At 42.4% G+C, this 16,534-nt stretch overlaps 1 protein-coding gene across 2 annotated transcripts in view; it reads right to left on the bottom strand.

Annotated features, from left to right (window-relative positions):
- Positions 1-16,534, bottom strand: part of EXOC4 (exocyst complex component 4) — a 406,844-nt gene that overhangs the window by 50,305 nt on the left and 340,005 nt on the right. For both annotated transcript variants that reach the window (XM_065743825.1, XM_065743826.1), the window contains 2 exons: positions 16,193-16,348; positions 5,241-5,419 (listed from right to left, as the gene is read on the bottom strand). In XM_065743825.1, the coding sequence (XP_065599897.1) occupies positions 5,241-5,419; positions 16,193-16,348 (335 nt within the window). The remainder of the gene's footprint in view (positions 1-5,240; positions 5,420-16,192; positions 16,349-16,534) is intronic.

Raw genomic sequence — 16,534 nt, 5'->3', positions numbered from 1 at the left:
GGAGTACTGTGTCCAGTTCTGGGCTCCCCAGTACAAAAAAGACTGGGATTTCCTGGAACAATTTGTAGTGGAGGGCTACAAAGATAATAAATGATGTGGAACACCACTCCTATGAGGAAAGGCTGAGAGACGTGGGGCTGCTCAGCCTTCAATAAAGAAGACTCAAAGGGGATCAGATCCACGTCTATAAATACCTAAGGAGCAGGAGGCAAAGGGACGAGGCCAGACTCTTCTCTGCAGTGTGTGGTGATAGGATGAGGGGAAATGGCCACAAACTGAAGCACAGCAAGCTCCTCACAAATGTGCATGGGAACTCCTTCATAGTGCAGGTGACGGAGCGCTGGCACAGGCTGCACAGAGAGGTTGTGGAGTCACCTTCCCTGGGGATATTCAAGACCCACCTGGACACCTACCTGTGCAACCTGGCCTAGGGAGCTGCTTTGGCAGGGGGTTGGACTCAGTGATTTCTAGAGATCCCTTCCAAACCCCACAATTTAGTGATTCTGTAAGGCCTTTGGCAATGCTCTGAGTAGGATTTCATCTCAGATAACTGGGACAGAAAAGTGTCTCCAGAGACTCAAAACCTGAACCTGGGGTCTCTTTCTAATACTTAACCACTTGTGAGAAGCAACTGGAACTCTCCAAATGTTGGCAAAATAAGTTATGCTATCAAGTGAGGCATAGACACCACTGAAAATACCAAGATCAAACCAAGACTGCAGCTAAGATGCACATCAAGTCATTGTAACACGACAGGGAGCACCAGTTTCACTGTTATTCAACATCAATTGTGCTTGTAATTTACCAGTGCTTTCAAACATTGAGCTGAGGTCAGCTCAATATTAAAATCAAATTGGTTCCCAATGCTTTATCAGCAATGCTTCTACTGTCTCACCAGGTGGCCCAACATGTGGTGAGTGTGGAAGATAAGACCCCACCACCGCTTTCAGATAACGATATTACTGCTCTTGTTGAAGCATGAACACTTCAACACATCTCATCCAAGGAGAAAAATAAAGGAGAAGGAAGACTTGCTCCAAGGTTTGTAACAATTGCCATCTGTCCAAAGTCAGCTACCAAAAAACAGAGCTGGGTGACTAATGGCCCGTCCACTCGGGTATAATGAGCCATAGGTTCCAGTTGCATTGCACTGCAATACTTGGGTTTCATGTGGGCATGTCTTAAAATCAAAGTTACTGATGCCAAAATGATAAAGCTGCCTCCACTTCTGGCAAGCTGAGCTTGAATTGGATGGGCTTCAGTGCGTGGCAGAAACTCTCTTAGCTTTACTTCTGGTTAGTTTATTTCCCTTCCTCCCACTCTTCTATCTCATTCTTATTTATACGCTGCGTCTTGTAGCAATCAGATGCTCAGAAATTCAGATCAAAACAGCACAGAAAAGAACAGAGTAACTCGTGTGACAGTTGAGTGTTACGTTATTAACATTGCATGAATCTTTGAAACAATAGGTAGTTTTCTATTTTTCTTCCTCCCAGCTCAGTCCCACGCTTGCGTTGCTCTTCTCCTCCAGACCAGGTAGGATGGAAAGAAAAATTTCATTTTAACTCTGTTCTTTATTCTTTGTATGCTTTCTCAAAAGAATCGCAATCCCCTGTATATCACTGCAGCTTGCTGGGTTTGTAAATACATCTGACTTATCCCACCACCTCTGCCCCTTGGCATCACTTTTTACTTCTCCCATACAGATTGCAATATATGTTCCATTTATGAGAAATACTCCACCAGGTTTCATTTATAACCATGAGGTCAATAGCCTCTATCATTTTCAAACCCTGCTCCTTCTTCCTCTTGTTTCAGATACTGCTGGCATTTGTGTACAGACATTTTAGCACGTTGGTATAAAGTTATTACAAAGGAAGATGAATTTTTATTGTCAGGAGGATGCTGCTAAGTAAAATATTACAGTTTGTAAGTTTATTTTTATTCACTGCTGTGTGTAACGTTGTCTCAGAATCTTGAAAGTCATGCTCATGCCCTTTTATGTTAGGAAACATTGATTTTATTTTTTTTCCAAAAAATTTGAGTTTCTACCAGAACTGAAATTATGAATGATGTTTTTATTTCTAATAGCCCCAACTCTTCAGCTTCAAGAACTCCACTGGTTATAAATTTCTGGGAATTGGATAAATTACTTGGCTATTGAATTGTAATAGCATTTCTGACTTTTTTTTTTAATATAACTATCTTTTAAATAATCTTTTAAATACACATTATGAAAGCACAGCAGTTCTTCGTGTCATGCAGGTATCCAAAACCTACAGTACGGCTTATAGAAATACTAAAACTACCCATTGTATTTTATTGACTGTTAGCTGATTGTAGAATCTTAATTATTCTTCCAGATCAGGGACAGCTGGAGTAAAGAGTTGAGAGGTCCTGCTTTATCCTATCTTCTTCAGAGTAAGGGTGTGCACTGGCACAGGCTGCCCAGAGAGGTGCTGGAGTCTCCTTCTCTGGAGATGTTCAAGACTTGCCTGGATGCCTACCTGTGCAACCTGATCTAGGGAGGTGCTTTGGCAGAGGGGTTGGACTGGATGACGTCTAGAGGTCCCTTCCAACCCCTACAATTCTGTGATACTGTGATCCCGAGTTATAAGCCATAGGAAGGACAGTCATTCAACCAGATGATGCTTTCTCAGAGAGTCAAATAAATCCTAATACTATTACAGAAAAGCAGTGTTGTCAAGGGTTGATTATTTTAATTGAGACATAACACCATGACTTTTCCTATCCAATACCGTCAAATTTCCCCCGTCACTTCCTCAGAAGTGAACTTTCAATGCCAAATTCCCCTGGGAGCTCAGAAGATGTGGCTGCCCATAGTTCTTGGAACCGTCTTCCAGGACTCTGCTCTTCTTCTGTTGTACAACAGAGTTCATACCAACTTCAGGAATGCCAAGTATCCTCACCACATCCGCCCTGGTGCCCTAAGAAACTATGTGGAATTTGTTATGTAACACTTTGATCTTCTCTGGTTCATTCCCAAAGAGGTGACCAGCGTGGCTGGTGGATGTGGATGAATAAGTCTGCAAAAAATGCTGATTTCATACTGTGTTAAGAATAATTTTGGGGTTTCCTTCAAGTAGAGTTGATGTTGGACTGGAAAAAGGCCATTTTTGACTTTTCAAGCTTGCTGTAGTGTTACACAAAAATTTAAGAAGGGCAAAAATCATCATGTCTGACAGGGAAATGGTCACAGCTCCAAGGTTCCAGAGCTCAAGGAGCATGTGGACAGTGCTCTCAGATAGAGGGTTTGGATTTGGGGTGGTCCTGGGTGGAGCCAGTGGTTGGACTTGATGATCCTTGTTGGTGCCTCCCAACTTAGGATATTCTACGACTCTGTGATTTCTTTGCCCCTCATCTATGGCATAGTATTACAGTCATAAAGATGCTTATTTCAACAGCTAAGCTGCACACAGAGAATGTTCAAGAGAATGCTTTAGTGGTCATGGTGGTCAAGGCTAGTGAGCATGGTGGTCATGGGCTGATGGTTGGACTAGATGATCTTAGTGGTCTTTTCCAACCCTTTCTATGATTCTGTATTTGTAAAATGCACGGTATTATATTATAGGGATCTAGGGAAGACATGAAATGCTATAAAAAATGCATGGTCTCCTCTCCAGGCCTAACATCTGACAGAGGACAACTATTGGGAATGCCTTGATAGGCAGTTGAGATGCAAACCCTTGGCCCTAAGGAGAGCTTAGTTCTGTGTCAGCTCAGATAAAGGTGAATCCTTGTGAGATATAAGAGATATAAGGAGATCTGTCGCTTAACATGTAAGCAAAACACTACGAAATTGATAAAAGGGTATGGTATTGATAAAGTCTTTCTCTTATCTAAAAGTCTGTTTTAAGCAACCAGAGCATGGCTGGGAGAGTGCACTGCTGGAGGGCTGATGAGCTACTGATTTTAAACAAGGGGGAAGAGTAATAATCCCACTTAGCTGCATCCTGTGGGCTGCCTTGCTGCTGCTATGAAAAACAACAGTGGCAGCTCATAGGTCAAAGATATCACTGTCAGTATGATGCCACATTTTGAACATCATCTATTGACATTCACTACACTGAGGCACTCTGTCATACAGAATATTATTCTTAAAAAGCTTTTTTTGTGTGTGATTAAAACAGCTTAATATGTTTTTGCCAGAGCAGCAGAGCTGTGCTCTGTTTATGCTGAGCTTCACTTCTGGACACAGCCCTCGTCTTGAGACCCTATGCACACATCATCAATGACGGTGAGAAGAGAAGAAGCAACACTGATCACGTCTCTGATGCTTCCCAGACAGAAAAAATCACCATTCTCAGGGGAGAGAACTGAAAGATGAAGCAGAGAGAAGTAAAATGATCTCACAAAGGTAGCCCTGGCAATCCCTGACAGCCTGGAGCAGAAGAGACATCTCCAGGCTCCCCTGGCTCTGCCCAGCCTGCACCCTGGCTCACCAGGGGCTGCTTTTGCCTTTGCAGACTGAGAGCAGTGCCCCAGTGACATGCACATAAGGGTACTCCTCGTTAAGAGATGCTCAGTTTCTCTACCGAATTTATAATACATACATTTTAAAATATTCAGTGATGCAGTAATGCTTGAAAGAAACTGAAACCTGTCTCAGCAATGTGGAGTGTCATTAGCAGGGATTGCTGAAAAGCTCAAGCCTTGAAAGACCCATCAGAGCTTCTGCTAGAAGTGATGCTCCTGGCACCCTGGCACCACAGGCTGAGAGATGTCACACCACAGCGTTCACCAAGAAGAAAGAGATGGAGCTGCTTTGCTTTCTGCTTTCCTCTGACATAAGCCACCTTGGAAATCAAGAAGTCAAGACACTCCCTCCTAATAAAAAAAACACGTAACTATGATGGTTTCCATCCCCTGTGACAAAGGAGCTACTTGTGTGCTTGCAGCCCACAGGGCCAAGTGCATCCTGGGCTGCATCAACAGAGGGGTGGCAGAGGGCAGGGAAGTGGGTGTCCCCCTCTGCTGTGCTCTCATGAGGTCCCATCTGGAGTACTGTGTCCAAGCCTGAGGACTCCACCACAAGACAAACATTGAGCTGCTGGAGCAGGTCCAGAGGAGGCCACAAAGATGACAGGAATCCCATCCCATGGAGGGAGCCCTGGGCAACGTGGTCTATGAGAGGTGACCCTGCTCACAACAGGAAGTGGATGGGTTTTAAGGTCCCTTCCAACCCACTCCATTCTGTGATTCAGTGTTTCTGTACTTACTCTGGGTGGCTGAGAGGCTGGAGAAGGCTGCCCTGGTGCGACCTGCTAACCACTCCAGGCTCTCGTGCATGTTGGCCAAGGCCTTGAGGTCGCTGACATCCCGCAGGATCTCCTGTTGGGGGATGAGTTTATCTCCCAGGTTGCCAATGAGAACTTCTGACTCTTTGCCGAAAGCAGCCCTGAAATGCAAAGCAAAGCCATCCTCAGACACACAGCACAGGTCAGCAAGTGGGAGACACTGGTTTCACCACAGAGAAGGTCAAACCACCCAGTGCAAAACCCCTCCAGGGTAGGATCATGGGAAACTTGTCTCCTGAAGTTTAACACATCTCATCAAAGTGAATAAAATACAATGTATTATGCAGATCCTGACCCCTCTGTCTCAGGGAATGTTTGTCTACCATTCTCCATACACTCACAATCTCTGAACTTCATTTCTTTCTGAAACCTCATCCCAATGAATTCCCACACCCCTTTCTCCCACCATTTACACACTTCCCACACGTGCAGGTGCTTTCAGAATTTCCTTGGGGTATATAACAAATAACTCACTTGCTGTGTTTTTCATCTCTCCTTGTAAACCAGCTCTTCTAATCCCTGCATCAATCTTTTTCATACATACATCAAAATACATCTCTGCAAAGTGTGGTGGCTTATCACGACAGACAGACAGAGAAATGATTTTCAATATTAGTCTGTGCATTATTTTGCCTGCACAGATAACACCTGGTGAAAAATGATGACCAAGACAAATGTGCTTACTGTAGAGAAAGCTCCTTCAAGATGTGTAACCTCTCACTCCAGTCTCATGCACCATCCATTGCATTGAGATTTAGCTATACAATACTCATTTCCATGAAGCACATAGTCTGGTAAAACAGCAGAGCATGGCAAATACCTCCATTGCTTTTGACAGGCAGGAGAAGCCCTCTACTTTCACAACTTTTTGTGTGCCATTAGGATGGAGAAAATCAGGTAACAGCTCCTCCACCTAATTACAATAGCTCCTGGATGAAACCAAGAGCATTTTACTGAAAGGCAGCACACTTACCATGGTCCCCAGTACGCTGTTCCCATCATTAGCTGCTCTTTTTTGGCATTTGCATTCCACTTTCGTTCAATGCTGCAAACCTTCACTTCCTGTCATTAGCTCCTTTATGAACTTACAATGAGGAATCATGCTGCTGAGCATAATAGCTGCAACGAACTGCAGCAAAATAATCCCATCAGTGGCATTTTATATACTATCTAAGCAGCTTTACTGCCAGCATCTCACTAGATTTGTGGTACTTCACTGTCACTGAGGAAAAAAAAAAAAGAACAATCCTGAAATGGCTTTAAGTTGCTCAATGGAATCCATTAGTGGCAAAAAAAAAACCCATAAAAATAGCATTCATTAAAAAAGTATCTTTGAGGATTTTCCTCTCCTTGACAACAAAAAAATATGTTGCCTTAGGGTGTATCTTGGGTACTACAGTTTGAGAGGAAACCTTACGTATGGGTTGTGTAACATCTTGTTTTATTTGGAGGTGGTGGAGTCACCATCCCTGGAGGTGTGGCACTGAAGGACGTGGCCTAAAAGGCACTGTGGGATGTGCTGAGGTTAGATGTGGTCATCTTGGAGGTCTTTTCTACCCTTAATGACTTTGTGATTTTATGAGTAGGCATATTGAGAATGGGTTGATGGCTGGATTGGATGATCTTAGTTGTCTTTTCTAACCTTAATGATTCTATCATTCTCTCTCCAGCTCCAGTGAAATACGGCAATGGTAATCCAGCTGGTCTCCCTCACAATGAGTTGGGGTTAATGAGACATTCTGGTTACTGGAAATAGAGATCATTTCCAGCCTTAATGATTCTATGATTCTGGGATCATTCATCCAAACAAAACCTGTTATTGGCTTTCAAAACAGGCACGAACACTTTGCTCAGCTCTACCCACCTACACACATTCAGACATCCTTTTCTGTTCCTGGGGGGCTGAAGGCATTTCATAGATACCCTTTTCCCACCTAAGCTGAGCTACTCCTCTTGATTTACACTATCAATCGCATCAATTGCTCAGAAAAGTTAACAAATGAAACATTTGGTTGATTTCTACATTCATTAACATGGCTTTCCGATACAGAACTCAGTAGAGAAAGCACATGTTTGTGAATCATAATCTGAGAGCTGTTAAATGTGAAGTCAACAACACAGTGCTGCCCTTAACCATGCTTATAAGTTGGGCTTGCTCACAGGGACAACGATGCTGCCTTCCCACACACAAAGAGAAAAGGGTTTGGCACTGCTTTGGATGGATAGCCTGTGCATGAATAATACAGTGCTTTCAAGCAGGCTGGAAAAAAAAGGAATCTATATAATACAAATTCCTGGGAGGAATAAGAATAAAGCTTTCTACAGAAAGCTGTACTCCAAAATGCTGTTGGGATAAATGTAATTCTGACTCTCAACAGAAGTTTGTGCCAACAGTACAGCAAATGTATTTAATTGTTGTGTTGCTTCTTTTTAAAACACGTATCCTTGGCTGAAGAAACCTCACTTCCCTTTCACACTAGCTGAAACCTATAACAGAGAACTTTCAGCAAGCAACTCCCTTTTAGAAGATGACTTTGAAGTGTCCTCATGGATTCCAGTAATTTAATTTTAAAGCTGCTGTTAGCATGTGCATCCTTGAAGCAAATTGTTGCTATTCAGGATGCTTCCTTCAGAGAATATTCACTGCATGTGTTTCCTTGTCTTCATTACATTTGCAAAGGTAAACATTTAATGATAAGGATATAAAAAAAAGCAAACCCAAATCAACTGAAAATCCAACTTGAACTCTGAAAATTAGAATAGAATCTTCACACCCTTGATTCTCATCCTGTTTTTCAGCCAGTATTTTTCCAGACACATTTCTATCTAAAAGCATTTATCTAATACAGAGACAGACATACAAACATATCTGTAGCTACTTCACACCTATCACTTACAGGATTGGGTGGTTCAGTTGGCATCCTTGATTTGAATTACCATGGTTTTGAAAACTCAAATCCTGTCCTACCTAAACTACAAATTTCCTCAGGATTTTGCAAAAGCTTTCTAACAGAAAAAAAAAAGAAAAAAAAGAAAAAAAAGACACTTCAAATTTTGGTGAGCACTCGGAGATGGAATTTCCAGCAAGAAAAAGCAAAATAATCTCATGGTAACCAAGTGGTTCATGATGGAGTGTTTTATAGGACTGGAACAGGAGGCCGTGCTCCACTCTCCTGCAGCTAATTCAGGTGTGTATATACTGATGCTCAAGACAGAGAGTAATACTGCATATCAACCATTCAGTGAATAAAGAGAATTCAGGTATATTTCTGCACTGCCCAGCTGCTTCTCTATGGGAGCTCTTTAATTGTATGTGATGCTGGTGCCACAATGCTTTGTTGCCTTTTTTGTCTTGATTCCACTGGGACTTGTATGTGCCATAAGAGGGTTCACTCTTACACCTCTACTTTGTCAGAGGACGGCCGTGCTAGCTAAGTCCTCAGATTAATAAAGCATTTGATTTGGTTTCCCTTTGTTAAACCATTTATTTCCATATATACATTTTTCTCTCTAACACAGTGACCAGCAACGTATCAGCACAAGATCCACTCTGTTCTCATGGATACAGCCTAAGAAGCACAGTGCATCTCTGTTACCAGCAGTAATGGGGAGAAATTCTGGTTTCCAAGAGTTATGGTTTTATGATTTTTTTCTTAATACAACAAAAATTATAAAACCATAACACCAAGAGCCATTTTCTGCAGACAGACCAGTTTCCCCCTTCTCCCTTTCAGAAACCAAGAGCACTGGCAACGCATTTAAGGGATGAGCTGTTAATAACATTAAACAACCTGTTGAGCTGAACTGACTGGAAACAGAGGCTGATGACAACACATGAGGCTTCCCCTCATCTGTATTTCGGCATACATGGGAGGACAGGAAGCTTGTACAATAGGGAAGAAGGGCCAGGGAAGAGCATATGTGATGAATTAAGATGACCCGGGCTACATTTAAGGCACTCTGACAGTGCCAGAGAAGAGCTGAGAAGCAGCCAAGTGTCCACATCAATATGGCAGAACGAGGAAGGAGGTCTCTGATGTACCCTTGGCAGCGGCTTTACATTCACTTACTGCTCCTCTCTCTTTTCCCTGCCAAGAAATTACTTTCAATTATCCCTTCTGCAAATAAGGCCAAGGAAACAGCTCCCTGGGAGGGGCCATGGAGCTGCAGGAGGTAGGGAGACAGCAAGAACCCCCCCTTGGGATGACCCCATGAACACACTGACCCAATGAGGACCTCCTGTCCTTTCCCACACCTCCCCGACCTCAGAGAGATGCTCTCCATTGAGCACTGACTGCTTGCAGAGAAGAAAGAAAGCAAATCTAAATCACAGCTAAGAGCAGTGGATAGAGCTGTGGCTGCATGGAAATACCCTAAAATTATCTACTGAACCATCAACAGGACAAAGATCTTTTGTTTCCTATTCTTGCAACTTAGCCATAGTGTCAGTGCTTAAAAACCGTATATAGAAACTATGCAGGCAGACAGATCACCCCTGAATCAATTCAAATAAATTCCTATTATGTTTTTATTTATAAAGAAAGGGAGGAAAAAAATGGCTCGTTGCTTCATACTGCACCGAAATTTCCTCAACAAACATAAAGAAATTGTGCAAGCACCAAAACAAATAACCCACGTGGGTTACTTTCTGCCCAAGGAACCATCCACACTGATTTGCTGCTGCCAGAACAATAAAACCAAGCCCAGCCCTAATTCTACAGAAGCTGTGGTTTCACTTGTTTCAAAGATTCAGCACCTGGAGGTATTTTAAAAATTGAGCACAGGAACATTTCTTTTCTTTTTTTTTTTTTTTTTTTTTTTTTGCAGCACATCCAAACAGCATTGTAGTCATGATGAAAAGATGCTGCAGAGGATCCTCGGCGGATATAAATTCACTCTGCCAACCTACGGCATTCAGCTTTAAAGGACTGAAGATCCAACCCATCCTAAAATCAACCCGGATTTGAGGTTCGGTGGGATTTGCAAAGCCCTGACAGCAATCTGTGCATCTCTATTAGGGAGAAGGTGTGATGGGTGCCAGCTCCTGATCTCTGCTGAGAAGTCGTAACACTGCTGAGAAACAGACACTACTAATTGACAATTTTAAGCTGTAACACTACGCACCATTGTCTCGCTTACATTTATTTGAATATTCTGGTCTTGTTAGGTTTGTATTATATAATTAATCACAGCAGACAAGGAAGTGTCTTGGAGTATATTGTGTAGTTCTAATGATGGGATTTAATGATATTATATCTTGTGAATGCAGAAGTTGTTACTGAATCCTTGTGGAGAATCTCCACATTCCTGCTCTGCCTTACTAGGTAGGGACACACACATCACCCAGAAGGGTACCATGGCACAGCTGAGCACTGCTGCACTCATTTCAATAGATACTGCAATCTGTAGGATTAATGAATCTGAAGTTATGAGATTCTTCTGCGATTCAGGTCCAGAACACACAAAATCCTCATGTCCCCGTCCCAAATTAATCAAAACACCCTAATCCAGCCCAAATCCCCCCAGACTTCTCTGCTTTCATAAGACAAACAAAAGCTGAAGAGAACTTCTCAGATAATCAGAGGCCCTGTGAAGATCACAGAATCATTTGAGGTGGAAGGGGCCATTAAAGGCCATCTAGTCCACATTCTTGTTCTATTGTAGCTCTCAGATAAAACTCAGCAGCAATGGGATTTCTCTTCTGGTCATCATGAAGGTATTTAAACACATTTTTCTATAGGATCTAAGAAGAGATCTAGAAACTCATTTCACATAAAGGAGCAGACTGTCATCAAATGGAAATGACTCACACCTACAGTACACCCAGATTCAGAGTGCCAGTAGAGGAAAAAAAAGGGTCTACAGAGTTGGCTGCCAATCTTCCACAACCATCCTTTTACCCTTTCCAAGTATTATGAACACAATAAATAGAACTGAAAAGCTGGAGAGGAAGAGCTTTTATTCATGAGAGAAAAAGACAGGAGAGACAGGAAAGCCACCACTGAAAATAGGAAGGGAAGCTGAGAGGTAAAGAAAGGGAAAAGCCTCCCTTGAAACATCAGCATCAAGACAAGAAAAATAATGGAAAGCTCCAAACCTAACGTGACAAAAAACACCCACCAGACAGCAGATGGAATAACCTAGGACTTAGCTTATGACAAAGACCTTCACCAGTGTCTTCTGGCTACTCTGAGAGAGGTGGAAAAAGGGAAGAAGACCCAACCCCAAGGTAGGAGCTCTTGTCTTTGCTGCTCTCACCTTGCACACCAAGGGAAGGGCTTGCAGCTCCACTGCAAATCATCACAGCTCATTTCTCGTTCACTGAATCATTAAGGTTGGAAAATATCTCTAAGATCACTAAGTCCACCCCCACCATGTCCAATAAATATGAGCCTCAGTGCCACATGTCCACTTTTCTTGAACACCCCCAAGGATGATGACTCCACCACCTCCCTGGGCAGCCTGTCTGGCACAAACTATTTATGCAATGGAAAATGTAAAGGATGCCAGTCCCCATGGAAGCAGCTGAAGTAATTAAAAGATGTGATCAAGAGCAGACACTGAATCTGCATGACACAAATTTCATAAATTTCATGAATGTGCAAGAATTTCAGCCCCAAGACTGGAGGATATATTTTTGGCTCCTGTCATGCATTCTTGTGGGACTCCCTTATATCCATTCTCACTTTCATCCAACTTGTCCAACCTTTCCAAGCCGTCTATCTTGTCCAACTGTGAAACACTGCCAGTGCACTCCCAAAATCTCAGGCAGGCTCCACTTTTACATTGAAAATACTGTTAGAGGACAGCAATTCCTGAGTCAAGGGAGAAAAGGCGATCCTATTAAGCAGCTGGGATAACATAACTGTCCTGACCAATGCCATTTGGTGAAGGATCTGCTGTTGTATAGGCATCCTTCCATGCTGTTTGAATATACCCCTTCCTTTTGGTGCAGACTGAATGAAGTTGACCATCTGCAGGTGAACCAGAGAAGCAGCAGACAGCTGTTGCACTCTGGCCCTGAAGTCAGGGTTATTAACAGAATCACAGGATCACTGAGGTTGGAAAAGACCACTAAGATCATCTAGTCCAATGGTCTATCCAACCACACCATCCCCACTAAACCACATCCTTCAGTGCCACATCCACTCCTTTCCTGGAAACCTCCAGGGATGGTGACTCCACCCCGTCCCTGGGCAGCCTGTTCCAGTGCCATACAACTCTTTCTGAGACAGAATTTTTCTAATTCTCATTAGAAAATTCTTCTTGTTTTTTCCTAATTCTCAATAGAAGAACAAAGGCAGTGAAAAGAAAATGCATGTGGTAAATGGAGACACTGAAAATTGTGTTTTGTTAACACAGATTGGGTGTCTCAGATCTGCAACAGTAATAATCTGCGCTGTAGGGTGATGTTGAAATCATCTTGGGTTCTCCAGGCAAACACTTTGCCCCACAAAATTGCAACCTGTCCTCCCTCAGCTCCCCTGCTGCAGTTTCCCTTGGGTGCACGTCCTTGCTCTTCTGCTGCAGAGTTGCACGGAAAACCAGGAATTTCTGCTGTAATTTGAGTGTGTCCAGATCTGAGGCTCTTTTTACACTGCTTTTCCTCGTCAAAGGCAAACCTGGAAATCGTACATCTCTAGGTTTTATCACCAACATATCTGATTCAATAATGAACTGAAGGCTAACCTTTATAAAGCGATAAGGGCAGCATATTTCACACTTGCCCCAGTGCCAAATAGCCTTCAGAGCTTTAAAAACTAATTATATGAATAGAGGCACAACTTTTCTCTCCTTTCTCCCCTTGCCAAGTTCTGAGCTACTATAATATGCTCAATCAGGTCCCTTTGTCTGGCCAACCATGCCAGAATATTAATGGGGAGATTCTGCTGGAATCCTACCCTGCCTTTTGACATGTATTCGCAAAAGAGATAGTGGCAGGTTAAGACAACAGAATCCATCACTGTCAACACAGATATGCACGAGGATTTTTTTTTTTTTGCAAAGGCACTGTGTTTGGATCCTTCCTTTTAATTAAACAAATCAGTTACAGGAAAGCTGAGGAGGCAGAGGGAAAGAAAACAGTGCACTGATAACTCTTCCTGCCACGGTCTAAAAACCAGCGGTAAACTTTCAGGACATGTTTAATTCAGTAACATTCATTAAACTGGATGGGTGAATACAGGTGGGTTTCTATGTATTAACTTTTAAATATCTTGGGTGGGCTCTCTCATCACAGAGATGACCCTAACCAAGATATCAGCAGGACCCATTTCCCTTTGGCTCTGCAGCAGCCTTCAGGCAGTGAAAGCTACAGCAGAATTACTCCTAATTCATCAGCAGTGCCGACAGGGAAGGAAAGAAGCAACAGAAGCAAAGAAATCACGTTCCTTTGTATTAGGAGAATGTCTGAAAAAAGTGTGTTTAAATGGAAAGAAGATGACAAAAATTGGACAAGCAATTAATTTTATTTTGAAGCTTTCAGGAGAGACCTATTCAACCATGCAAAGATTCCTGAAGAAGTTTATAAGCCATGTCGCTTACCATCAATGGCTAAAACTGGCCCAGACCAATTATTATCATTAAAATTAATACTACAGGAGCCTTCAAACAGCACTCTGAGGAACTGAGGCTTAATACATGATGCTCTGTGCAAACAGAAACTGAGAAATGATCTTTGTCCTAATGTCTAGGCTAAAAAAAAAAGGCAGAATATAGGAGCTTTTCTCAGTGAATTCAACGTAGATGACCAAATAGGGCTTTCTATTTTAACATCTCTGATATGGTTTCACAAAATACTTCAATTGATGGATAGTAAAATGAAAGTACTGGCATAAAATGGATGCTGGGATCAAAATGCTGGCACTGAGCTTGCCATCATCAGACTGAGCTTGGCCAGTCCAGCAGTGTATGCCAGCAGGTTATTCTCAGCCAGTAGCATCCTACACTGAGTCACTGTAGGTTCTGGTTCCCCACGCTGATGGCTCATAAACCATAAAAAGAGCCAGTGGGGCATCCCTGCATCTTTCCATCTCAAGAAACAAAGGAGAAATATGAAGACAAAGATGGAGACCAGGACCAAATCCACAAATCTCAAAAAAAAAAAACCCAACCCACAAAGGCCTTAAGGGCTCTGCATCCTTTTGGTATCATCAGATTTTTTAGAACACTGGCTGATTATACCCACTGCAGTACAAGCAAATGTTTCTGTGAGTAGAAGTATTTTATACTTCTTGTCGTTGTTCTCTCTAGACTGCCTCATCTTTATGATATTGTGCTTGCATTCAGTGAATAAGTAAAATGACAATCTGGGCAAATTAGACTTTAATTTTCAACAGCTTCACTTACTCCTTCAGTTTTATAGCCAAATGCCAATCAAGGATGTGATGAATAGTGATGGGAATGCGTAGACAAGCTTTTTGACTCCCCAGAATGACAAAGAGGACCTGGCTCTTCAAGATGAGCCAATGACTCAAAGAATATGTGATTTACAGTGTGCAAAGAAAAGCAATCTGCCCACATACAGGCTAAAAAGAAAACGCAGAAACCATTTCTTTTGGATAAAGAAAGTTGCCTCTGAATGGATCCCTAGTGGAGGTATCACTGTTTTTCACGATCAGCCAATTCTTGGCTGTCCTTAGTAGCTGCTAGATCTAGATGTAGTTGAAAAACCGCTTCAGTGCAGAGAGCAGCTCTGGTGGCAATTCCTGCTGTGGGAATTCCTACCCAGTACAATCAGCTATCCCCACCATTAGGTTGAAGAACAGTGCTCTGTCCATTGCATGGGTCACAAAGCAGGACAAGGAACCTGCACTAAACAGGAACATTACACAATGTAAAGAAGTTCAATTCCTCTAGGGACAGAAATAAGCCTTTCAGGTCAAGACTGGAAGGAAAGAAGTCATTAAAAGATTCAAAGAAGGCATTACATGGATACAAATAAATGATTCTGGCTTAATTTCAAACTGGGTGAAGGGCATATTAAAGCACGGTGTTCAGTTCAATGTTGACAGGACCAAGTGCTGATCAGAAAGTCGAGTCCCAACTGCTTTTCTTAACGGTCTTTAAGATGTCCCAGAGGAGGTTAAACTGGATAGTAGGAAGAATTTATTCATGGAAAGGGAGGTCGAACATTGGAACAGGATGCCCACGATAGTGGTGGAGTCCTCATCCCTAGAGATATTGAGCAACATGGTTTAGTGATGAGATTCAGTAGGTCAGGTTGATGGCTGGATCTGATCATTTTGAAGGTCCTTTCAAACCTGGAGAATTCTATGACTCTGTTCTGTTCTATGAATTAAAAGTAACCCTTTCTCTTCTTCCTTTACACCAGACACTTTCCTGACTTGTTCGACAAGCATTATTCTTCAAACTGCTGTGGATGATCAACAGAACAAGCAGGAATAGTCAAAAAGTGCAGGAATGTAGTGAGCTTATTGACTTGTGGTCTCTCTCTCTCTTCTGTTCTTGCTGTACCTGAGGAGCTCCACTTCCTTCTTGTTCTTGAAGGATAAGAGTTTCAGGATGCTTTAGAATCACAGAATCATAGACTATCCTGAGTTGTAAGGGGCCCATAAGGATTATTAAGTCCAATTCCTGGCTACACTGAGGACCACCCCAAAATCTAAACCCTGTATCTGAGAGTGTTGTCCAAACCCAGGCAATGCACAGGAAGTTCTCAGTTCAACAAAGATGGTGCCTGCGTCTAAGGGCATATGAACTTGTGTTTTATCACTTCACTCAAGGAAAGATCACTTCTGAAACTCCTCTCATACCTGTAGCCACAACACTGTAATTACTTTGCTTCCAGATGTTTTTATCATTGTTACTTCTATTTTAAAACCTTTTGCCATTTCAACTATAAAATATTTTACCTTATAAAATCTTCCTCCTCCTCTCTCTTGGGTCTCAGTTGCTTGGGCTGAGCCATGTTGCTCCAGTTGGGCAGAGATTTCAGAAGCCTGCTGATATCATCATCCTTAGCCCAGGATGCACTGATCACCAGCTTTTCATCTGACTGCACGATGCTCCTGTGGGAAACCAGCAGCAATCACATTACTGAAAAGCAAATTCTACTTTTCACAAGATTCCACGCATATTAATTAAAATCTCTATCACGTATGGACCTGCAAAATAGGGTATTAATTAATGGGTCTGAAGAGGAGTTCGACAAAGAACTTGTGGGGAAGGCATGAGAACTTAACTTGAAGGCATGA

This window comes from Cyrtonyx montezumae, unplaced genomic scaffold (genome assembly GCF_038088225.1).
Source record: "Cyrtonyx montezumae isolate F1298 unplaced genomic scaffold, pur_monq_1.0 scaffold_3, whole genome shotgun sequence".
NCBI lineage: Eukaryota > Metazoa > Chordata > Aves > Galliformes > Odontophoridae > Cyrtonyx > Cyrtonyx montezumae.
The sequence above is the reverse complement of the archived record's forward strand: the minus strand, read 5'-3'. Positions and strand labels throughout refer to the sequence as shown.